The sequence below is a fragment of the Epinephelus lanceolatus genome, chromosome 9 (genome assembly GCF_041903045.1).
Source record: "Epinephelus lanceolatus isolate andai-2023 chromosome 9, ASM4190304v1, whole genome shotgun sequence".
NCBI classification, from domain to species: Eukaryota; Metazoa; Chordata; class Actinopteri; order Perciformes; family Serranidae; genus Epinephelus; species Epinephelus lanceolatus.
The window spans coordinates 6,669,237-6,694,620 of NC_135742.1; the positions used below are offsets into that span (position 1 = coordinate 6,669,237).

The 25,384-nt window shown below is 42.0% G+C and overlaps 2 protein-coding genes across 5 annotated transcripts in view; both read right to left on the minus strand.

Moving 5' to 3' along the window:
- The window catches only part of rusc2 (RUN and SH3 domain containing 2), a 63,446-nt gene extending 45,211 nt beyond the window's left edge, over nt 1-18,235 (minus strand). For 3 of the 4 annotated variants that reach the window (XM_033619540.2, XM_033619539.2, XM_033619538.2), the window contains exon 1: nt 18,078-18,217. The gene's annotated coding sequence lies outside the window, so the exon portion shown is untranslated. Of the gene's footprint in view, nt 1-18,077 lie in introns of all 4 variants that reach the window. The other variant, XM_033619537.2, reaches the window with a different exon arrangement.
- Nucleotides 18,236-20,057: 1,822 nt separating this feature from the next.
- LOC117250706 (uncharacterized) lies at nt 20,058-22,093 on the minus strand. The gene is made up of 4 exons (XM_078170473.1): nt 21,938-22,093; nt 21,801-21,853; nt 20,247-21,585; nt 20,058-20,149 (listed from the first exon to the last, which is right to left on the minus strand). Coding segments are annotated over exons 1-4 (1,410 nt in total). The 5' UTR covers nt 21,955-22,093; the 3' UTR covers nt 20,058-20,148.
- Between the last annotated feature and the right edge of the window lie 3,291 nt (nt 22,094-25,384).

Consider the following 25,384-nt stretch of genomic DNA (forward strand, 5'->3'; position numbering starts at 1 on the left):
TCCTCCCTCTTATATCATCAGGGCTGTACTTCCAGGAATAAGTCTGAGCCTGGGAGGGAGGAGGGCATCCGAGTGGAGGCACACCCAGGCAGAGACAGACGACACAGCCAGGGAGATGGCAATTACGATGATGGATGCAGTCCACACTCACAGTGAGACTCATGCCTATTGAATGCAATCTCTTGACTATTTGTGTAATACTAAAGGGAAGGAGACAACCGTTTTCTGTGGAAGCCGCAATAGCTGATAAATTCCAAAATGCTAAAGGGCAGTAAGTCAATTCATTTTTACACCACAGCAGGAAATTGCTGTAATTTATCTGAGGATGGTGGAGAAGGTTGTTGACTACACAAATGTTTGCCCTGAGATTTCCACCATCATAACTCATATTCTCTGCACATTTATCCCCATTAATCGGCACTTTAAGCACAAACATTTCAAGCTACAAATGTTTAAAAATCTAATCAAATTATACCAATATTTTACATCATGATACAGTATTACCCCTCTATTTGACATGTCTGTTTATTCACTCATCCTTGATTCAGTGACTGAGCTGTCAACTTAAATGCTACCTGTTCGTGTCACTGTGACTCAGGGGAATAGGGGGAGCAGCGGCAGTGGGTCATAAATTACCTCATGAATTCTACCATCTGTCACATTTTTTAAATAATTTACAATGTCCATATGATGCAGATAACCCTGAGGAAAATAAGTAAAATAAAAAAAATCATCTGTTCCTTTGTGTTTGAGTTAGTGTGGTTGTTTGGGGAGGTTCCTTCCTGGTGGAGCAAAAGGCGTGGCTGAGGGCTGAGGACTCTTAAATCCTGGAGCCAGCTCACTGGACCTCTTTTATAGGCCTAGTTATTCATTTCTTGGTTTGTAATTTTTCATGCATTATTCGGGGTGCATAAAAACCCACGATTTTGTAAACAACTCCTATGTCCTTGTTGCCTCACTGCTTGGTCTCTCACACCAACATATGCACTGGCAGACTGTTTCTATGGCATAGTTCAAAGGGTTAAACTGATACGGAGATACTGTATTGATGCGATGTATTGTAGTGTACAGCACGCACCACCAGGGGTCAGTGTGTACCAGTGGAATTCCACTGAGCTGAGAAAGATGGCGTCCGCGAGTGGTGGAGATAATGTTACAGGGACTTCACGCAATAGCAATGTGGTGTTAAGGCCCAGGTCTGAGCTCCACGTCCTTTCAGCACAACCCTTTCGTAAAATACCAGTTCTCATCAAACGCTGTGTCCTCATGTCGATGCAGTTACTGCGCTTGAGAGGCGAAATAAGCAGAGCAGTAAAGACAGGCGAAAAGGCTACAAATAAAGCCCAAAACGGCAGCACTAATGTTTGTAGCAACATCCCGGACAATGCTGCACCACCACTAACAACGGAAAAGCTTATGGAAGAGCTTAAAAAATGGAGGAAAAGTACGACCAGCGGACTCACAGTTCTACTAAATAGTTCCTTTGAACCAATACAGTCCTCAGTTAAATCTTTTCAGCACACTTTGGCGAGTTAAGCTTCCACCATCAAAGAGATGGAGACCAGCCTAACTGACCACAGCAACAGGATAACGCAGCTTGAACTTGATTAGGGCTAATGATTATTTTCATTGTCGATCAATCTGTTGATCATTTCTTCAATTAGTCGACTAATCATTTTAGCGAAAAATGTGTTAAAATGTTGAAAAATGTTGGTCTGTCTCTCCCAAACCCCAAAATGATGTCATCTAATATCCTGTTTCGTACTCACGCCAAAGGGATTTAGTTCACCGTCATGGGAGAGTGTGTAAAGCTACCAATATTTGAATGTAAGAAGCTGCAATAAGAGTATTTTGGGGTACTTTTAAAGTACTTTTCTATGAAAAATGACTCAAACCGATTAGTCGACTGCTAAAATAGTCACCGATTATTTTAATTAACTAATCGATTAGTCGACTAATCGTTGCAGCCCTAAATTTGATGTGAGTGAACTTTAGACCGTCCTCAGATCAACGATAGAGAAGAATACAGCGCTCAAAACCCAAGTGGAAGATTTGGAATCCCGTACAAAACGCCAAATCTCCAAGTATTGGGATTGCCGGAAAATATGGAGGGGAAAGATACTTGAGATAATGTTACAGGACTCACAAAAAGTAACACCAGTAAGAGACAGGATGTAGAGCTTTTCACATCTACACACACATCTGTGCAAATATATCACTGTTTGTTAGGCTGACGGCAGCCAGTTGGAAAATTTTAACGTACACTGTACGCTAGACAATATCATGCATGCTGAAATGACTTCAATCACCAGCAGCTCAGCTTTTATGTTTTGTTTTTTATTTTTCTTTAACACACACATTGTCAAATTCCACATACCCCGGTGAAATAATTGGAAGGTATGAAAAAATAGATACCGCCCAAGCCTAGCTGTTAAGTGGATGTTTGCTTGTTTGTAAAACAGGAAAACTGTCATCTAGATAGGGAACTGTTACTATAACCTTAACACGTGTAAAAAAGCAGCTATTTTTTAATGTAGGAACAGATAAAAGAAGTTAGTTTCAGACATATTGCAGCCATCGTGGAGGGTTTCTCTCTGTCCTGGTTGAGTTGTTGCAAGTCTTGTTTTCTTCATATCAATTTAATGCTGTAAACACTGGTGAGATAGGTCTCAAATTTTATTACTACTGGCTTCCTGCTGGTTCAGGTTACCAATCCTGGTTTCAGTGATGATGACGATACTAAGCCACTTACAGTGAAACAAACAGCACCGTCTCTGAAAACTCATTTTTCATTTATCCTCTGTTCAGAGTCTCTGTTTCCCTCTCGTCTCTTGCACCACTGCTGCTGTCTGTAGCTGTCTGCTTGTTGAGTTACAGACTCAGTGCTCTGTGTGTGTATGTGTGTGCTGCTAACTAAATGAAAAGAGCTTTTGTATGTTGCACACATTCAGCATCTCACAGCAGCGTCAAATGAAGCCTGACAAAAAGAGTGGGAGAGCTAAAAAGGAGGAATGCTGAAACCAAACAACCCTGAAGGTTCCTTGGGACCTTGGGCTTGTCACACATCTCTGCCTACAGCTCAATGAATCACAATTTGTTAAGCAGTTAGTCTTTATCTAACAAGGAAGACACAGCGTGTCAAAAAATGTCGATAGATAAGTGGGGAAGAAAAAAAGGAAACAACCGGGAAATGACCCAATGTCACGGTACACTGAGCCATGAATGCAGAGTGGAAATTTCCCACCAACACCAGACACAGATAAAATTACACAATTTAAATGCCTCTCTATCATATTTATAGCATATTACATTTTCTTTATTTGTAACAGGACTGTAAAACAACAAAATAATGTGTTTGTGTGATGTTAATAGATGGTTGAGAGTTTTGATGGATAAATAAATGAAGGAACAACTCCGCTATATTTGGACTGATAAAGGCACTGGAGAAAAGGCAAAGTTGTTGAGTAAATCAAGAGGGTGGCCATTTTAGGACAACTCAGACTTGTCAGGCTCAGCTCAACATTGTCAGACTTGAGTTCACAGTAGTTTTCATCAGTCTATCTGTCACCCTCAGCTAGCCTATACTTAGGCTCGGCTGTGCTTTGAGCTGAATGAATGCATGCTATTCCCATACCAGTATGTTATGTTTGCCTTAATCTTAAAGCTGGGTAGGCAGGTTTTCTGGGGCATCACAGGCAGAAATCCCTTAACAGCCTTTAAGCATATTATATTCTATCAATTCTGACCCATTACAGGAGAGTTTGGCCAATCACGTCATTTCAGAGAGAGTGTTTCTACTGACTCTGTGCACGCATGTTCCTTTAGATGGTGAAAGTTGCTGTTCCAGCATTGTCAACAAACGCCTACACTGCAAAGCAACCCAAAGACTACAATTAACGCCCCACGCACCTGTCAAGTTTCTCTAACAGTTTACATCCATGTCTGTGAAAACATGGATGCTTCAAACACGTCTTCAGCCTGACAGCACAGAAGATCTATACCATCAGCACAGTTTCAAGGTGGACACCCAAGATTAGAGTCACCAATTCAGGATCTGACCAAATGTCTCCCTTTCTGTTCCTTAGACATGATGTTGAGTCATGGCCAGAAAAGAGTTTTATGCAAAATATTATGATGTCACAGTGAAGTTGACCTTTGGGATATAAAATGTCATCACTTCATCATTTTGTCGTATTGGACATTTGTGTGAAGTTTTGTCATGATTAGCGGAAGATTTCTTGAGTTATGGCCAAAAACATGTTTTGCGAGGTCACGAATGGATGGCTGGACAACCCCCAAAACAGTGAGTTGGACAATAAAAATAATAAAAACTTGTGTCAGTATTGGCAGAGCATTTCAGAGATGGAGAGAAAAGGTTGCTAATAGATTAGCCTTCTACTAACCAATGCCAAAGGCTAACGGCTGCAGCTAATTCAAGTTTATGTTCATGTAGTTAGTGTTAGCTACAGCCTCATTAACAGTGTGTCGTCTCTAAGGGCTTTACAGGCCACAAGTTTGCAAAGAAAACAGGATGGTGATGGTCACAGAATTGCTGCTATATAACAGCATCAGGATCAGGATGATTGAAAGTCTTGTGTTCACAACTCACACGAATAAAATAATCCGCACGAGAAAATTGCATGTAAATTTAATGTAGAGACGCGATAAGACACAAATTCCTGCAGGGCGGCACAGAAGGCGTGACATGAATGACGCGAAATATAAGAATTAAGCAGTGCGAATGAAGCGAGTAGTGCGATTTTGCGTCATACGTTTATTTGCTAGAGTTGAAAAATCTAAACTTTAGAGACCAATTTGCACCGCAATAGCCAATCAGCATTGAGATCCTACAGGGACGTAAGACACAGCGGACATACTGGCAGAAGTTCATTAATCCATTCAGCGATTTCACACATGCATGACATGACTTATTAAAGGGCCAGTGTGTAAAATGGGTTGACAACAGTGACATCAGTGGTCAAATTCTAGATTGCAGGGCTCACTTGCTCACCCCTCCCGTCGGGTAAATGACGGTAACGGTAAAAAGCCTTGCGCACCACTTTTTCAGGAGTAGGTCTATCTAGCGACGAGGTGAATTTATTTAGAAATCTAAACCATGTTACGATATTGTAATGAATCCCTCACGAGCAGGAGACCAGAGGAGCGTTCGGGAAAAAGGTCCGTTTATTTGAGCACTCCAGAAACTCCGGTAACACTCCACTCCGTCCCAAACTCTGACTCTTCTAGCGTAACAGACACACTTCATAACTTTACACACATACTCGTTTACCATAACGAGTGGGGACCCCCCTCCCCTCTCTGCTCCACCAATCTCCAGCCCGCACACTGACTGACAGTGTAGCCTGTAAACAGAGCTCAGCTGTTTATTTAGCCTAGCAATATCTCCGGACTATAGTAGCTGCAATGGACGACTTTGAACGCGATTTTGAAGAGTTTCTTGTAGCGGACACAGACCCAGAGCCATACCTGTTTGAGCCCGAGCATACAGATGAGGAACTCCATGTGTTTGATGCTGAGCGGGCGAGAAGAGAGGCTGAATGCACAGAATGGGATTCGGTGCTACTGCTACCATCGTTGGGGAGATATATCATCAGGAGGAAAAGAGTGCATCACAAGGAGTGAAGTTGCATCTTCTTTTCCTCGCAGATGACGGTTCGGGTTCATTCTCTCCTGTTGCGTGGTAAGTGTGGTCCATTCGCAAACTTTATAACTAAAAAAACTTTTCACTACTCTCTATTGACGAACTACTAACACTCTGCAGTTTCTTCCTCCTTCTTCCGCTGTCTTCGTTGGTTTATTTATACACGCGAAACGCGTTCTCTGGCTGGCTGGACTGTCCGCTCGGGCTGCCTTACATACATAGCGGCGCAAGATGGCGACCTCTCTAAAGCAAGGCCCTTGATATATATATATATATATACATATATATATATATAAAAGCATAATTATAAGGCTACGAAAACCAAACGAATTTTATTTTATAGTGATCATACACTTGTATAAACATATTAATGGGTAGAATATTCAGATTCAGATTTAGATTGACAATAAACCATGCCAAATATTACACACTGGCCCTTTAATGTGTCAACACAAAAAATTCTAGCATTCAAACTCGCATCATGTTTGGTGTTAACACAACATAAAACCTATACGGGTTACTACATATACCCATGGCCATCTGGTGGGAGGGGCTTAAGACAGAGATGAGAGAGCTGCAGGAAGAGGATGCTTTTTCAGTCTGGTGTTTTTGTTTTTGTTGCCTTTTCCAGAGAACTCCCTACCTTAGATTTGAAGTGTGGCTGATTTTAGAGGTTCTCTGTCTCAATCTATCTCTTGGACGAGGCATTTTGACCAGCTGGTGGCGGTGGCAGAGAAAAATCAGGGATCACCAAATTCATTATGGTAAATTGTCTGAGGAACATGCATGTCTTTACCAAATTTCATTGTAATGCATGAATTGGAGTTGTTTCACTTTAGCCTGATCTACAGACAGATTAATGTTGCCAAACTTAAAGCTTGCTGTTAGCATGCCCAAAGAGAGATTAGCAGCACTGTATATGTCTCCCTACACTACTGCTTTATTTACTGTGATTATTCTGTGTTCACCTAAACGCCTTGAGGCAACACAGGTGGAACTAAATATGTTGGTGTGAACTCATGTCCACGTTCTCATTGATACAGCGAAATGTGAAGCCTTATTGATCCTTTCAGGGAAACGCTCTCATCCCTTTGCCTCCTTCACAGGTCAAAAGTCCAGGCCTGCTACGAAACATCACTGCTGAAGCTGGAAGGGATTCAGTTTACTGAAACGGTTTCTTTAAAGTGCTACATCAACAACAGTAAAAAAACCACACTGATGGTGAGTCATTAGTGGAATTACACCATCGATCACTATCCTCCACTGACCCTATGGTGCATTTTACATGATGAGAATCAAGGTTTGGTGGGAAGTGATGATGCTACCTAATGGCACAAAGCAAGATGATTTTCAACTCGTATAAATTGAGCTGAGGTGAAGTTCCTTTACTTGAAGAGTCACAAACTGTGAACACACGAGTCAATCCCCTGAACTACCTGTGTGTTCTCAGTGGGCTAAAGATGAACACACAACCTTGATCCCAGCTTCCTCAAAGGCTTAGTGACAGTTTCCCTCCTCACCCGTTGAACTTGAAGAGCTTAGAGACTCTTGCATAACAGTGCACCACCGTGCTGCCACAGCTAACAGGTATTAGTGTTGGCTGACATCCAGCCACAACAGGAGGGACGTGGCAGACACTGCCTGTTTGCTTAAAATGCACATAAGGACAAGAGAGTAAATTAAGCAAGAAACTATGCATTTACAATAGGTCCTTGACCAGAGGCCTGGGAGTTTGAGGGTTCTGCGCAGTATCTTAGCTGTTCCTAGGACTGAACTCTTCTGGACAGAGACCTCAGATGTTGTACCTGCTGGAGCCCATCTCCCAGGTTGGGGTCACAGCCCGAGTGCTCCGATCACCACTGGCACCACTGTTGCCTTTACTCCCTACATCTTTTCTAGCTCTTCTTTCAGCCCTTGGTATTTTTCGAGATTCTCGTGTTCCTTCTTCCTGATGTTGCCGTCGCACAGGATTGCTACATCTACCACCACTGCCTTCTTCTGTTGTTTGTCCCTCGACACGATGTCCAGTTGGTTAGCCATCACCGGTTTGTCAGGAAGTCCCACAGGATCTTAGCTCGGTCATTCTCAACCACCTTAGGAAGTGTCTTTCATTCTGACAGTGGGACTTCCAGCCCATACTCAGTGCAGATGTTCCTGCCACTTGGTTATGTATGGCGTCCCATGTACGCTGTTCCTGCCTGCATCTTACACCCTGCTATTATATACACATACATAAAATATAAATAATATTGTTCCCAAAATACTGCCGTGTTTTTTTCAGTGGTCACAGTTCCATGACGTGCTGTACACATAGAGTGTATAAATAATAGACGTAGCTACCGTGACGTCCTCCACTGGTGTGTGGAATACTGTTTTGAAGCCTCGAGTTCGGCATTTCAGCCGATGCCATCTTGGTTTTTTGGACCCAGAAGTGACCATATTTGAACGAGAGAGTGAGGGGTAGATCTGACTAAGAGACTGCTTCATTTCTCAGCCTCAGAGGTTGTACAATGTTTTTGTGGATGTCTGAGTTAACGCTGAACAAGAACAGGAATTCAGTGAGGCTACTCTTCTTGGCCTTCATGCATTAATCATACTGAAATATGCGGTGTTTTTTCAGGGAGTTTAACAAGTTAGTCGTGTGGCTTTGCGGCACATGATTTGTTCTCTGCTAAATCCAAAACACTTCCAAACAACAGATGATGACGGCTGAGGAACACTCAAAAAGTTAAATAAATTTAAGTTTACTGAGTGAAACCTTTTCTGCAATGTTCTCGTCCAAAAACAAGCTAGAGTCAAATTTTCCCACAAGGATTAATTAAATATAATTCAACACTGCTGCACATCTTCTGGTTTACATTTACACAAATACACAAACTACATTAACACAGAACATGATGAAGCAAATCTCTTGTTTCTAAGCTGCAGATCTCGTCTTCCAGCCATCACGTCTCTCCTCTCTCCTTCTCACTCTTCTCCTCTTTCTCTGGTCCATTTCTAAGCACCTCTCACTCTCTCTCCTGCCTTCTTTCGATCCATCATGCTTTCCCCTCATCTCTCCCCCATCCCCCCCTCCATCAGCTTCACTAAATCCCTGCTCCCCTGCTCTCTCTGCTTTCCTTCCATCCACTGTGAGCACTGCAGTGTAATACATCTTTCCTTAGCCCACTTCTGCCTCTCTAATCCTCCTTCCTTCCATCTCTCTCCTCTCTCTTCTCGCATGCTGCTGCACACACAAATATCCAACCAAGATGGACTGCAGATGGTCACGGCCAGATCGCCTCACAGTCCCACAGCACTTATAGCGTAGGTGGGCGCAGCAGATTTCACAACCCAGTTTGTTTAAGAGTCAGTTTGTAGGAACGACCCTATCAGCCAATATTGTACCGCCTCTGGTTCACTTTGTTGCAGAGACACTTTGCAGGGTTCTGTGCTCTTTCTAAGCACTTCAACAGCAGAAGGCATCTCAATAGAACCACATCACTAAGGGTTATATGCTTTGCTCATAGGTAACTAAATGCTATTTACACAGGACTTGGAGGAGAGTGTTGACCCAGCAACCTTCTGATCACAGGCTTGGTTTGACCCACAAATGATTTCAGGAGTGTGCTATGGATGTTTTCTAAATTATAGTAAAATAATGAGTCATTTCCTGCCTGTCTCATGGTGAACATTTTTATAGAACACTCTGTAGGAGTCCTGTTTTGATTGTTCTGCATGAACTAACCACCCTCCATCATTGTACGTCAGCTTGTTTTGACTCTGTAACTAGATGTACATCATTTCTGTTTAACTACAGTGTGTCAGCTATGATTAACTAATTTTAACAAGTGAACTTTTTAAGTAGAGTACGTAAAGTAAAATTTATCTATATAGCGCTTTTGGCAGACAAAGGTCGCAAAGTGCATCACAAGGGCTACGTAACAACCAGAGCTAATGACTAACAAGACAAACTAAGACGGTTTTGGTGGGTTTTACTTTGCTCCCGTCAAATTTGAATTCAGTGTGTTTAACAACGAGTTAACGAGGTAATTAAGGAGTCTTATAGTGTGTCTCAAATCACATACTTCCCTTAGCACATTTCCATGTAGTATACTATGTGCACTATGTACTTATTGGCGTAGTGCGCAAATTTCAACAGGCTAGTGTTGTCTCAAACCAAACACGGCCGTTGTGCACTTACCAGAAATGAGGATCGCAAATTAGCTAGTTAGCAAACTAGCATTAGCATTCACGTTATCGTTCGCGGTGCCAAATCATTACAGACTGCTAAATTAACCCAACAAACATACTGCTGGCTTATACCCGACAACAGTATAGTGGTGCTTTGTGCAACACATGTATAACCTACATTTGTACAATGCAGCAATGTTCACGGTTGCACAGTCCTCGGCCGCCATTTCCAGTTTGCAAAGTGGTCCCTCCCCTTCTGCTACGTAGCCAAGATGGCGACCATTGAGGGTGAGAACTGTCCATAGTTCCACATTCAACTTCTTGACCGTTTTGAGTGCACCATCCGGGTACTCATAGTGCACTGCATTTTCCATACTTCTCAGTGTGAATGCACTTATGCACTCAAAATATTAAGTGTAAAGAAGTACGCGATTTGAGACACAGCATTAGTTTGGTGACAGAGGCTTGAATTGGTGTACAGTTGTATTTTTCTGTTTAACAAGGAAAGTAAGGGTAAGAAAGGCCAAAATAGCATTCTCAAACTATTGAGTGTGAGAGACATTACGGCCCCACTGGCATGTGTTGTCACTGCAACAACCAGGCCCACCATGAGGGGGGTCAACGGGTACAGCTGACCCCGGACTGAGGCCAAGGGGGCCCATGAAAAGATTTGTCAGCCAAAGTGGCGAACGGCCTGACTATTTTATCTGCCACTGCCAACCCTTTATCGGGCTCTAATTTCAGACTCTGCGCACTGTTTCATAAGCCAAAACTTTATACACTGTATGTGTAACAACAACAATCAACAAAAACTTAAATTATTAATTGTGTAATTTGGCATTGTGACTTGTCTGCTAGAAAAAGCACAGGTCTTACTAGTAACACTATGGTGACTCCTTCTCCATTTATCCAATACGCACAATCAGCATAGCTAAATGGAAAGCTGTTAGGGCTGCAACTAATGGGGTGAGTTTCATTATTGATTAATCAGTTGACTACTTTTCAATCAATGGATGAGTCATTTAAGCTACAAAATGTCCATCAAGCAAGATGACATCTTCAGATCATCAGCCAATTATATGAAACATATAAAATCGACAATAATCACATCGATTATTCAACTCTAAGATTTAATGTCTGCTATAGAAAAGGTCTATCACTATGCTTCATCCTCTAAGGCTGAGTATTAATCACTTAATCAAGCTGAATGTTTCTCTGGAACTGCACACACAGCAGAGACGCAGTCCGTGGAGCCAAATAATGAGGAACCACTGATGCATTCAGTTCAGCTTGAGGCCTGAAGGATTTATATTTTTACGACTTTCAAATATAATCAAAATATTGAAATTTGTTCTGAACTTAAAGTACGTTTGTTGTGCTTGCTAGAGAAAGTTATTGCGTCTCCCTCTCCCTTCATATCCCTGCCCTGACTCAGCAGCTGAGCCACCCGTCATCATGTAATTACCAGACTGTTGTTCAACTCCAGCCGACAGCACAGTGAAAATGTCCACAGTATATTGATAGTGTCCTGGCAGCTCTCAGTGCTCTTTCACAGTCAGACAAATGAGCAGAAAATACAGAGCAGGCCCGGGCCACATTCATCCGCTGCTGCAACAGACACATGTACAAAAATACACACACACACAGACCCACAGCGCTCACTGGGTGCCTTTAAATCAGTGAAGCATTGCAGGCCCAGAGCCATGAAAGGAACAGGACTACCACAACAAGCTAGAGGGCAAAAGCTGTGTGTGTGTGTGTCTGTCTCTGTGTGTGTGTCTCAAAAGTCTCATAAAGGGCAGCTGCACATCACGTCCACCATGCACATATTTATTTTCCTTTCAGACACACAAATTACAGTCATGTCCCTGCACTTTGATTCAGAATCACAAAGCCAGCAGAGGAAGAAACATTCAAGCCTTTTCTATAAGTAAAAATGGAGATACCACAAAGTACAATACTGCATTACAAGTACAAGTATCAGCAGCAAAATGTATGCAAATACCAAAAGTAGTAGTACAATGGTAATCTTTTCATCAAGCGGAATTTCATTTGTACTGACTCAGCCATTAATTTGACATTAGAAGTGCAAGTAAATATTAAATACATTTATCTACTCAATGTGTTCAGTATCATAAAAATACGTCAGTCCGGGTGGAAATCACCAGAGGGTCCACGATACTGTATTATCACGACACTTAAGTCACCATACAATATTATTACTATTTAAATATTTTGCAATATGCTGAGTATAGCAATAAAATACACTGCTTTTTATTACCTTTTTTCAACTGTACATTATGTCCCTAAAGGAAAACTTGATAAACCACAGCCCTAACCACACCCTAGAAAGCAAAATGACCACAAGGAATCCACAGCCCTTCCTCTGATTGGAAACAGAGAAGGACCCTGATCGGTTCCCTGAGGAACTCCTAGAACTGTGGCAATACTTTCACAAACCTGTGATAGAAATGTTGCATGAGCCTCACAAGCAGGTTCATGTCCAGGTCAAACCACCAAAGGCCTACAGAAGCTGCACGAGGGCTCAGCTGGCTGTGAAGTCAGTATTTGACTGGGAGAGTCAATATGAGGTTCAAAAGTTTGTGAGGACTGCCTGATGTTCAGGTTTTAAAACAGCTCTTTTGAATCCGCTACACTGTCAAAAAAAAAAAAACTTTTTTATTTAAAAGTCTATATGAATGTCAATACTTATTTCTGTAAAGAGACATTTGCAGCAAAGGTGTTTCAGTTAAATACAGGAGCTGTTGAAGGTTAAATGCATTGCTCAACAGAAACTCAATGCTATTAACAAAAAAAAAAAAACTGGACCAGAAAACCTTTGGATTCATTCTGAAACACAACTGAATTTATACAAACATTATGGCAGCAATTGTCATAAACTTACACATAGATAAATGTGCCAATCCTGCCAGTTTCCCCCTTTATATTAACATTTTAACCTACACATTAATTTGGTGGATACACTTTAGCAAGACAGTTTTTTAAATGTTGTACATATTTATAGCATTAAAGGGACAGCTCACTCCCAAATTCTTTGGCCTATTTTTTTCTCCAGTGTTATTTGTCAATCTAGATTGTTTTGGCGTGAGTGTCGGAGAGATGTCTGCCTTCTCTCCAATATAACACAACCACATCTCACTGTTTTCTTTCAAACAAACAACACCCGCCAACTGTAATACCGTGCAGAAGGAAGTGTGCATCTACTCGTGGATGCAAGCTCAGTGATATGGTTGGCGGGTCTAGTTTGGTGGAAAGAAAATAGTTGCAACATGAAACTGCTCACAGTAAGGTCTGTGGATTATCTTGAGTAACTGGGTCATGACTTCTGGAAAGAAACATTGCTGTTTAGTTTTTCAAATGTACTTTTTTGGAGCGCCATCTTGTTCCATTATTTTCAAGAAGAGTTAGACATCTCTGTGAATATCTCCAACACTCCACAACTCATATCAAATAATCTAGACTGATAAAAAGCACTGCAAGTAAGAGGAAAACATATGTACTTTTCATTTTGGGGTGAACTGTCCCTTTAACAGCAACAGTGGGAACAGGATGGTCCGAACTCTGAGTTGCACAGGCACAAAATGTGAGGCATGTTTTTTTTAGTTTGAAGTGACTCAATAATTGAGAGTTTACACAAAAAAGGCTTTCAGGATGTTGGCACACCTTGAAAAGTCCTGACAATAATAATGAAATGTAATCTTTCAACATTGGACAACCTTCAAAACGAGCCAAGCAAAGCAGTGAGGTGACACTTTTTTCACTGAGTGCAGCTGCAGATAACAGAGAGCTGAAAAAGTCTATTCAGGGAAACTAGATAACACACAAAAGGACCTGCACAATATCGGCATACTTTTACAAATCAGAAATAATCACACACTATAATTTAAATCACAGCACGCACACATGCAAACACACATACAGAAACTATGCTCATGTGGCCTCCGCAGGCCCTCGGTTACATAACGCGTTCACAGAGACACATTCCAAGATCGGGAAGAGCAGCTGAGCACTGAGCGCAGGCACAGCGCCTGACACACTGAATCTTTTGTTGTTTAAAAACATGTGCATGACCACGATGTTCAGGCTTTAGTAATGCCATGACGATTAGCTCAATACCCACAGGTCCCTGCTCACACTGACTGGTGACACAGACACATCCAGCATAAAACAGGCATCAAACTGTGCTAAGATACCGCTGCTGTAAATAACATTCACTGTGAATAAACACAGCTATTTTCTGTCAATCAACAGCTGTAGCACTTAATTTTTCACGACCTTATTCAGTTCTACCTTTGTGCCTGTTACAACAATTGATCTCCTGTTAATCTGAGGGCATCACGCACAACTAGAATGAGCCTTAAATGTAGACGTGGACTATAATGTGGAATCCATCTGCTCAATAAAAGATATCTTTTTAAAAGTCAACAGCTATGATGTTTAAGTCATGGTTAAAGCAAAGATGCAAACATTCACTGGTTGCATATTATCAGCTGTGAGGACGAAAGTTGGGTAAAACAAAATTTGAAGATGACAACTTGAGCTCTAGAACTTTGTGCAATGCATTATTTTACGCAAACTGATCCCATGGATCCAAAAACTAATGAAAAAAAGTAAATGATAATGAAAATAATGGTTAGTTGCAGACCAAATACTGAGTCATGGCTGTGGACAGTGGAGCTGCAACATTATTTTCGTTATCGACTAATCTGCTGTTTTTAACCACTAATTAACCGTTGTGTTGCCCTGCCCAAAAATATATCATTTAATAATCAAATTAATATCGTAAACATGCGGGCAACTTGTCGACTAATGGCCCTAAATAACGACAATTGGTCGACAAGAAAAATTCTTTCCTGGGAGCAGCCCTAGTCGCAATATAGCATTATAAATGAAATGTTGTGGTGCTACAGAGATGCCACGCCTACAGATCATAATCCAAACATAGGGGAACATGCTTGCTTGGTACAGACGTCAGCAAAAATCACATCTTTATCATTTTTTTCAGTGAAAAATAGTGCAAAAATTACCATTCCCACTACAATTGCGGCTCATATGACAACCACACCATCTGTCCAGATAATCGCAATATGATTTTTTGTGCATATCGTGCAGCCCTACTTACAGGAAGCAAGAAAAGGTGTCAAAGTCAGTTTCTATATTGTCTTGTTTCTGTCACTGACCATCAGACATGACCAGTTCGTAGTCTGAGAACCCGTCAGTATCTGGACTCTGACATTTACACTGGTGAGACTGACCTTTAAGATTTAGCGACAGAGGTGTTAGCTAAGCATGAGGAACCCAAACAAACACACTGATCTGATAATAACTGCACTTCTGCTAACACATCCTTGTCAGAGTCAAATCTGTGTAATTTTTTACTCTCATAAACAGTACCTTGGTGTTTGGGGTTAAATTGTGCCTTTAAACGTCACTCTAAGTGCGCTGATCTTCAAATCTCTCCCTTGATCTCCTTCTGTCTTTAATCTGTGAGTTCGGTGAATCTCTTCTTGATTAAGTGTAGGGACTGTTTTGCACAAAGGTTTTTGCCAACGTAAAACAGCCGCAGCCGTTGTAATATTCGTCTACTATGCATTCAGCAAGCATTTATCAGAGTTTGTCTCTGCAGGAAATGGACATCATATGTTTTCCAGTGGAATCATATCATTACATTTGTAGTTTATTCCAAGCAACCACTTAGCTGAACCAATAATCAGAGAAAAAGAGCTCATTTTCAAATTTTTCTCAACTGTCTGCACTTCATAGGCCCCGTGCTTTCAACAAATAAGGTCTACTACTACTGCCGGTGCAACTGTTACTGCTTTAATAGTAAAGCTAATAACAAAAGCAACTTTAGTATGATCTCTTCGTATCTATCTGCAGGCAGGGACTCGTGGGTAAGTTAGACCTGGGTGATAATTATACTGCAGAAGTAAGCAGGTTGACGAGCTAATTCAGTCTGCAAACACATCTGAGCCAACTTCTGAAGACCAGAGAGCAAGGTAGAAACAAAGAGTTTACATAACAGGAGGAAGATAACCATGCATTTAAGTCTTTCCTGCTGAGATAATCCATCAGGTTGTTAGGTAAGTAGACCACCTACTACTGTATATTAACCTACATGCTGTACCGACGTGGATTCTTTTTTCAAATACAATACAAACTAAGCAATGCAGACATAAATAACTACGGCAGTCATCTTATAGTAATGTGAGTAAGAAGAAGAAGAAATCAACACAAGCACTGTGAGGCCCTATAAGAATATTACATGATTCATTCCTTTGATTATTTACAGAAAGGATCCATTTTATATTATTCAATCAACAGTATGTAGCAAACTAACATTTTAATACTATAAATATGACGTTATTATTATTGCTGTTTATTGCAGCAGACCATTCTGCATCTCCACCATACTGCATGTAATGCACCTCATCACGGCACAATCCACCCACAAACTATAGCACACCAGGAAGTAGAGCCAGTCTGCCTTCAAAATAAAAGCATCTGGGTGTGCACTGGGGAAAAATAACGCTTTCAATAATGCTTTTATACAAGAATGACTAAATAAACTATCGCTTTAAAATATTTCAATGGAGTGTTGCTATACAAAGTGAATCTATGGCTAAAAATTCTGTAGATAATACGAACTGTATTGTATTTCCAGGAGTCCTTAATAAAGAGTTTATTCATATTTTTAGACAATTTCTGTCAGTTATGGATTACATTGATGTTTTCACATTATTTAAACTATTTATTTATGGCTTATTTACTTAGCATCTCTCCCTTTGTAAATAAATTATTGTTTTTTTTCTACCGTAAAAACAAATTGTTGCATTTTATTTGATTTCTACATAAAATACTGTGGTATTTTATGATGCCAATGTTATTTTTCACTGTTTGTATCCTGATATTACTGTTTATCATTTTTGATACTTATGTTTTGTTCTATATTTTTAAATAATTAAAAATTATTCATTATATACAAGGAACATTTTTTTATTTGGGAGCTGTTTAAATGTGTAATTAGTGGTAGATTTTATTTAGGTGTACAATTAATATTGTGACAGAAGCTGAATCTCACTCTGAGTTACTGTTATTCACAAACTAAAGAAATGAGAAATCATTTTAGTTTTGTTTTTACGGAATATCTGAAGCAAACTGTAAAACTATCACTTATTTTTGTTGCAATACTGTTTTCTTAAATTAATAATAAAACATATATATTTTGTTTTTTACTAATTTGACATATCGTCAAGAATATTGTTACCGCAAACATACCCTGAAATATCGTGAGATTATTTTAGGGCTATATCATCCAACCCTAATGAACATTATTAATCATAAATTTTGTGTCAGGATCGGCTGCAGACTGTCTTTGCAGAGATGGCTGCCATTTTGTTTTTACATGGATTAGTGCACTGTGCTCTTACTGCCACTAGATGGCACAGAAAGTGTCCACGAACGAGGACAATGGGTCTAAGTTGAGTTGAATAAAGTATAAAGTCAAGTAAACCCAAAATGTGATGTCCTCTTATGAAGACAAAGGGTCTTAGGAGGATATAATATAATATATTATATTATATTATATTATATTATGTATTTTTTCTACTGTTGTCCAATGAGTCATTTTAAATCCTCAATTTAAGTTTTAACAATGACTTCCGCTTGAATGTAACAAAAATAAAAGGCTTTTATTTTGTAGTCAAAGCGGAAACAGTGTTGCTTTATTGTGTCAAACTTGACGCTGGTTGTTGCCGCTGTTGTTTCCAGTAACATCGGGTCAATATGGTGATAACACTGGGATGCAGGCTGCTGCTGGGGCACCGTTAAACCATTTCATATCATCACAATGAATAAAGACTTGTCACTGTCACAGTGTGTATTTTATCTTCTGTATTATATCCTGCATATAAAGGATGAAACACCGTGATGTGTCAAACCGCTCCGGTACCGTCTGTGTCGCTGCCTTTGTGCCACTGCGTTAAAAAAATAACATAACGCCACAGACCCAGCTGGCTCCATTTTCATTTAACACGACAGTCTGTTTAAAGACGACAGGATGTTAAGGAGCGGAACATAACGGTGGGAAGCAAAGCCTGCGTCTTTCCCGTTATGACCGACCGAGGCATCATTTTTTCAGCCTCCTTTCTCCGTTTTCCTCCGCCTGCCCTCCTCCACCGCCTAACAAATACCACCACAATAACCGAAATGAAACACTCACCTTGCCGCAGGTGGTCGGCAGCAGGTCTGTGGTCGATACAAAGCATGAGAAGCTGCAGATAAACCGGTCTGGAGGTGTTAGTCCTTGACGTGTGGGAATACTGTCGTCTCTGACAGAGACTGCAGGGCAGACAGCGGCGGTGCATCGCAGGATGGGCTGGGCCGGAGCGGCACGTCATCCTGAGGTCACAGCTTGGTCCCAGACTGGATTATCTAACCATGGGTGGGACGGCTGGCCCTCAATAGGCCACTGAGCTCATCCAGAGTTAGCTTTGGTGAAGGGAAAACTGGAATTATGAAGTAATCAGGTGGTTTTATTTGAAGGGGAGAGTGGGGCTGGTAGTCACAGTGTTTACTTTCATTTAAACCCTTCAACAAATTCCCTTTATATATATATAATACAGGCCTAATGTGTATAGTAGGAATGGAGCAGGGGCGTTTCCAGAATTTGAAGACAATGGGGGCTCATGCAGGACATCTTTTGTCTATTTTGTAAGCTGAAACCATTTCCCTCAGTGGAAACTACTTTAATTTCAAAGATTAATAAACAAATTGTGAAGACAATAAAGCCTCCACAAAAATAGCATTTTAAGTCTTGTGTGTGATTTATCCTGGCTTCATATGAGCAGAGGAAATCTCTGCTAGGCTAATTTATACAATGTAAACTGCCATAGGCTTGTGCTAATAATGATAGCGTATTTGTTTTGAAAACGTGTTTAGTATAAGACAGTTGTTTTGTCAGTGAACCTTGTGAGTTGTAATGGAGCTGAATTTTGTAATGTTACCTTTGTGAAATGTTGTCCCTGGCTTCATGTGAAGAGGAAAAGTCTGCTAGCTGCTCAGCTAATTTATATACACTGTAAAATGCCATAGGCTTGTGCTAATAACATTAGCATGTTGTATTTGGGGGAAAATGTTTGTCTGAATGCTGCAAGTTATAGAAGCTGATTTGTTTGAAATTGTCAATACTCAGTGTTTAAAGGTAAAAAAAATAAAAATTGTGATGTTAAAAATATTTGCATTAAGTAGAAACAGAATATGCTGCAATTTAGAGAATTGATTTCCAAGTTTATAAAATGTTTGCTTGACACATATCCACCCTTTTGCACCCTGATGAAGACCATAGGGTCTAAACCGATCCATGTCATGTAAGCAACCATGTTTTTGAAAAGGCTTGACATCAAGTGCATTTTAATCCTTGTTAATAGAACAGCAATTTTCTGCTAGCAACTAAGCTAACTACATGTTGTAGCCTTGCTAAATAAAGCTAAACTAGGTCTCACTGTTTTTTGTAAGTGTTAATTGCTCTAATAAACCTAGTGTAGAAAGCCTTAACACAGCAGAGCTGGATATTTAGATTCTGACAGTCCTACATCAATACCAAGTGTCTTAGTCCTGAGATGACCCTGTAAGTGACCCCTGACCAATTCTGAACATTGGATATTTCCACACCAATTTAACAGCAACCCAGAAGTGTTAAGGTTACCAGTTTAAGGCCATGTCATCAAATTGACTGGATTGTTTAAGACTCAGCCTACATTGAGCTTTTGTGCAGCTGCACAAACTTCTGGCTGAACAGATAGCAAAGTGAACAAATTCTGTAGGAGTGCAACAAGCACAGTCATGTCAGTGAACCTATAAGGTTCAGACAGTCACTAAACCTGAGGTGGTGCACAGTAGAGTTCTTGTAAGCCTTTGGTTTAAATTCTGCATCACTGTTCAATGCATCTCTCCATTTACAAAGCTGAATTAAAGTCTGCATTGTTTGCCACCATGTGTAGCCTACTACATTCGTCCAATATTGCCACCTGTCAAGGAGTGTGAAACCACTGACTGGAAAGTGGTTCACATCACCCATGCATGGGACAAACAGATACCCACTCACACAGCTCGATGGCATTACCAGAGGTAAGATTCCTCCAAGATTTTACCAAGTATGGTACAAACACTCATCTTGAAATATCAGATGTTCACACCAGCGTAAGACAAAATGCATTTATTTTTTTTTCCAGAGACTCTAACATATAAGCTTCAGTTCATCAAGGCCCATCAGATGAAACATCTCCAAGACATCTGAAATGACAAGTCAGAAGTTATTATTGGCTTTAATCTGAAGTGGTGTTGAGCAGAAAGATACAGGCTTTTCCTCATGAACCGACTTCACTCTTACCAGTAGCCAAATCTTCTTTTAGTCCCAAAATTGCCACTGGACGAGTAACCGGGCTGCTGCGGCTTGGACGGGTAACCGGGCTGCTGCGGCTGGGACGGGTAACCGGGCTGCTGCGGCTGGGACGGGTAACCGGGCTGCTGCGGCTGGGACGGGTAACCGGGCTGCTGCGGCTGGGACGGGTAACCGGGCTGCTGCGGCTGGGGCTTGTAACCGGGCTGCTGGGGCTGGGGCTTGTAACCGGGCTGCTGGGGCTGGGGCTTGTAACCGGGCTGCTGGGGCTTGTAACCGGGCTGCTGGGGCTTGTAACCGGGCTGCTGGGGCTTGTAACCGGGCTGCTGCGACGGGTAACCAGGCTGCTGCGATGGGTAACCAGGCTGCTGCGACGGGTAACCAGGCTGCTGCGACGGGTAACCAGGCTGCTGCGACGGGTAACCAGGCTGCTGGGGCTTGTAGCCGGGCTGCTGCGACGGGTAACCAGGCTGCTGGGGCTTGTAGCCGGGCTGCTGCGACGGGTAACCAGGCTGCTGGGGCTGCGACGGGTAACCAGGCTGCTGGGGCTTGTAGCCGGGCTGCTGCGACAGGTAAGCAGGCTGCTGCCAGGGTTTGGAGCCAGACCTTGGTTGGAAGGCATTAACCTGGTTCTTGGGCCCATTGCCTAGCAGCTGGGATACATAGCCAGACTGTGGTTGGTGGTGAGGCTGCAGCTGGGATGGGTAGCTGGGCTGCTGGGGCCGGGGCTGGGGCTTGGACGGGTAGCCGGGCTGCTGAGGCCGGGGCTGGGGCTTGGACGGGTAGCCGGGCTGCTGGGGCCGGGGCTGGGGCTTGGACGGGTAGCCGGGCTGCTGGGGCCGGGGCTGGGGCTTGGACGGGTAGCCGGGCTGCTGGGGCCGGGGCTGGGGCTTGGACGGGTAGCCGGGCTGCTGGGGCCGGGGCTTTGACGGGTAGCCGGGCTGCTGGGGCCGGGGCTTTGACGGGTAGCCGGGCTGCTGGGGCTGGGGCTTTGACGGGTAGCCGGGCTGCTGGGGCTGGGGCTTGGACGGGTAGCTGGGCTGCTGGGGCAAGGGCTGGGGCTTGGACAGGTAGCTGGGCTGCTGGGGCAAAGGCTGGGGCTTGGACAGGTAGCCGGGCTGCTGGGGCTGAGGTTGGGGCTTGGACAGGTAGCCGGGCTGCTGGGGCTGAGGTTGGGGCTTGGACAGGTAGCCGGGCTGCTGGGGCTGAGGTTGGGGCTTGGACAGGTAGCCGGGCTGCTGGGGCTGAGGTTGGGGTTTGGACAGGTAGCTGGCACCCGGGGGCTGGTAGCTCATGTCCCAAATGCCAGGTGCAGAGCCATGATAGGAAGCTGTTGATAAAGTATCATCCAACAAAGTTACATCATCTATCACCTCTTTAAAGAGAAAAAAAAAAATCAAGTTTCTGTCTCAAAACCACAAAGTCAGTGAATTTAACATGTTCCAGATAACAGGTCTAAATTAATTTCACTCAGTTAAATAGACATTTAAACTTCTTGAGTGTCTTCTTGAGCATCTTGAGTGTAACTGTAACCTGTAGCCTTACATTTAATGCTTGCCTGAAGCTCTCCAATATTCAGCATCCATAGCAGCACCACACTGAAAAACAAAGACATTTTTAAACAGTCATTTTAGAAACTTTAAATGTGTAACATTGAACAGAGACAGAAACACTTGAGTTACCTCAGAAGAAGTCGCATGGCTTCAGCCAGAGAAAAGATCAAATGCAAACTGAAATGCTTCTATCTGACTGCAGCTGACCCAACACAACCAAAAGTCTGTCTTCCTTCCACAGAGGAGCAGTAACGGGTAACCTGCAGTGCACCTACTATAACCTGTTCTGACAGCCAATCACAGCTCTCCGTTCCTAAATGACTGATTGGAAACAGGTGGAGGCAATGAAGCTGGGTTCACTGTCAAACACAGGTGTCCTTCATTTAAAGTAGTGTCAATCACTCTTCTTTGTTCAGCCTCTACCACTTAAACACTGAATCATGACAATGCACCTTCCATGTAAAAACGTTGGTATCATTTTAGTGTTTGCAAAATGTAAAACAATGAGATTTGTAGAATCAGAAGTAGCCAGATAAGGAAAGCATCACACCGCCGTGCTCCAATGAATTTTACAATGAGTGTGAGCTCTTGTTTAATGGACTCAGAAGGCCTCACACTATATATTTCCCCCCTTGTTTGTATAATGCAGAGTGCATGTATTCTGCAGGCCAGTCATACTGCATATTGGGTCAGTCACAACTCATCATCCTTCTTATGTTTGCATGTTTCTCTGGGGGATGTTTGCTTTAGGTTTTCACACCTTTTATTGCCCCAAATCAGGTAACTAGAGTAATTTTCGAAGCTAAATTTATTTACAATTTTCAAAAGGTTGACGTCACCTATAAGCAACAAATGTGAAGTAAATTATCCAGGTGTCCATGACTGAACAGCTCTATTAAATCTTTGAGGAGGCAGATACGCTGTGTAGCTACAGAAATACTTTATGTCATGATGCTGACTGTAATAAAAGTCAGCTTTTAGTGATATTTAAATAAAAATGGTTTGAAACTGTCTTGCCAAAGCAAAAAAATAAGGACACATATCCCAAACTGAACAGATAGAAAATGTAGAATAGTGATAAATACAATCAAGAAATACATTAGTCATGAAGTAGACAAATACACACAGGTTAAAATGTCTTATCTTGATTAAGAGGACACCTACTTTCCCTTTAATTTAGATTTTAACCAGACCTAAAGCCTTTGTCCAGAGCAGCATGTTATATACAGTGATCTAACCATCTCTAATGTTCAACTTATCACATTTTTATCTTGATTTGGCTTCATTTTTCTCACTTAACCCCCGTTTCAGACATCCTCCCCAGCTCCTGCTCAGCCCTGCTGACAGTCAGCAGTTTAACGGAGCACAGTGTCTCATTATATGAAACCTTTATGTTCCCTGTGGGGAAACTGTGTTATTGCTGCAGCAGTGAAGGGTATAGAGTTCACAGTATAACAGATTATTAAAGATCATTGAACACCAGTTGTTACAAGAACAGTGAGGACCCTAAAATAACAATAAAGAGATTTAAAAAAACAGCTTTTTTTGGATAGATTTACAGGTAAAACTTACATTACCAGATGCACACATGCAAAAGTGTGCACTATATATACAGAAATATGTCTGGATCTGCAAATGTGCACGCTGTTCTAATAATCTGTAGTCCATCCGATATCCGATATGTGTATATAGGTATGTCTATTGTAGTTGTTGTATTGTGGGATATGTATTTTATTGTGCCTTCCATGTTTATAGTGTATAGTGGTTGTGTGATGTTTATTTAAAACAACTTTTAAACAGTGGCTAATTTAACGGATACTGATACTGTTTTTGAAGAAAAACTCAGAGGAAGACAACCATGAGCCACACTGTTGTTTCATCAGACATCCGACAGTGTTTCTACTCAACAATATTTGATTAATATGGATGTATAACCCTATAGGTGATGATCAAAAATTGCTGTACATGCAACAACAGCCAAAGTGCACTTAAGTGGGTCCTCATTAGTGCATGGGCTGCTGTTTTGTAGCCTTGCAGTTTCTTTAGGGAAAGTGAGGCATCTCTGCTATCGAGAGACATATCATCAGAATTACACTGAGCTGGTCTCCAGTGTAGTGCATTAAATCTATTACAGAGTTAAGGGCAAATGAGTTTAAGGGATGCTTGTATACGTTCCAAATATAGATTGATTCATTTACATTTTATCTCAGGTTGCTATTTATTGAATCTTGTATTAACAGACCTCTGTGAGGTCAGGCATACATAGTAGAGCAATGTCCCTTTTGTCCCTTGTAAAGGCTGAGCTCCATCTGCTGGTCATCTGCTAGTACTGCAGTCACCAAAAAGCTTACGTTCAACCCACACTCAATAGGTTACTCCGTGTAGTTGTCAAGGGTTACTGTTGCGAAGCATGCTAGATGTACACCATAATACATTGAGTGAAAAGTTATTTGTAAGCTAAAGGTTCCATTTTCTAGGAGATCATTCTCACATCATACACACCAAGTTTACACACAAGGATAAAAATTTTCAATTTTAGTTTTATAAACTAGGACCAAAGACCATGCCTTCAACACATCTATCATCATACTTATCTACAATCCAGAGACCCAACATTCATCCCTCCACCCTCATCCCTTCATTCCTCACTCTTCATCTCTTGATCCTCATCCTGTCATCCCTAACCCTTCATCCATTTGTCCCTTCGACCCTCATCTCCTCAACCCTTCAACCTTCATCCCTTATCCATTAGACCCTCATGCATTCATCCCTGACCTATCATCCCTCAGTCCTTGGACCCTCATCCCTTCGTCCTTCATCTCCTACCCTCATCCCCTTATTCCTTGATCCTCGTCCCTTCATACCTCACCCTTCATCCCTTGATCCTCATCCTGTCATCCCTGACCCTCTATCCATTCATCCCCTTGACCCTCATCCCTTCGATCCTCATCTCTCAACTCTTCATCCGCTTTCCCTTCATCCCTCGTCCATTCCAACCTCATCTCTTCATCCCTCATCCATTCCACCCTCGACCTTCACCCATTCATTTCTCACCCTTCACCCCCTCATCCCTCCATCTTCATCCTTTCACCCTGCACTCTTCATCCCTCAACCCTTATCCCTTCGTCCTTCATCTCCGAACCTCATCCCCTTATTCCTCGACCCTCATCCCTTCATTCCTCACTCTTCATCCCTTGATCCTCATCCTGTCATCCATAACTCTCTATCCATTCATCCTCTTGACCCTCATCCCCTTATCCCTTCAACCCTCATCTCTTCATACCTCATCCCTTCGACCCTTATCCCTTCAATTTCATCCCATCATCCCTCATCCATTCAACCCTCGACCCTTATCCACTCATCCCTCACCCTTCATCCCCTCATCCCTCCATCTTTTTCCTTTCATCCCGCACCCTTCATCCCTTGACCCTTATCCTTTCGTCCTTCATCTCCGACCCTCATGCCCTTATTCCTTGGCCCTCATCCCATCATTTCTCAGTCTTCATCCCTTGATCCTCATCCTGTCATCCATAACCCTCTATCCATTCATCCCCTCGACCCTCATCCCCTTATCCC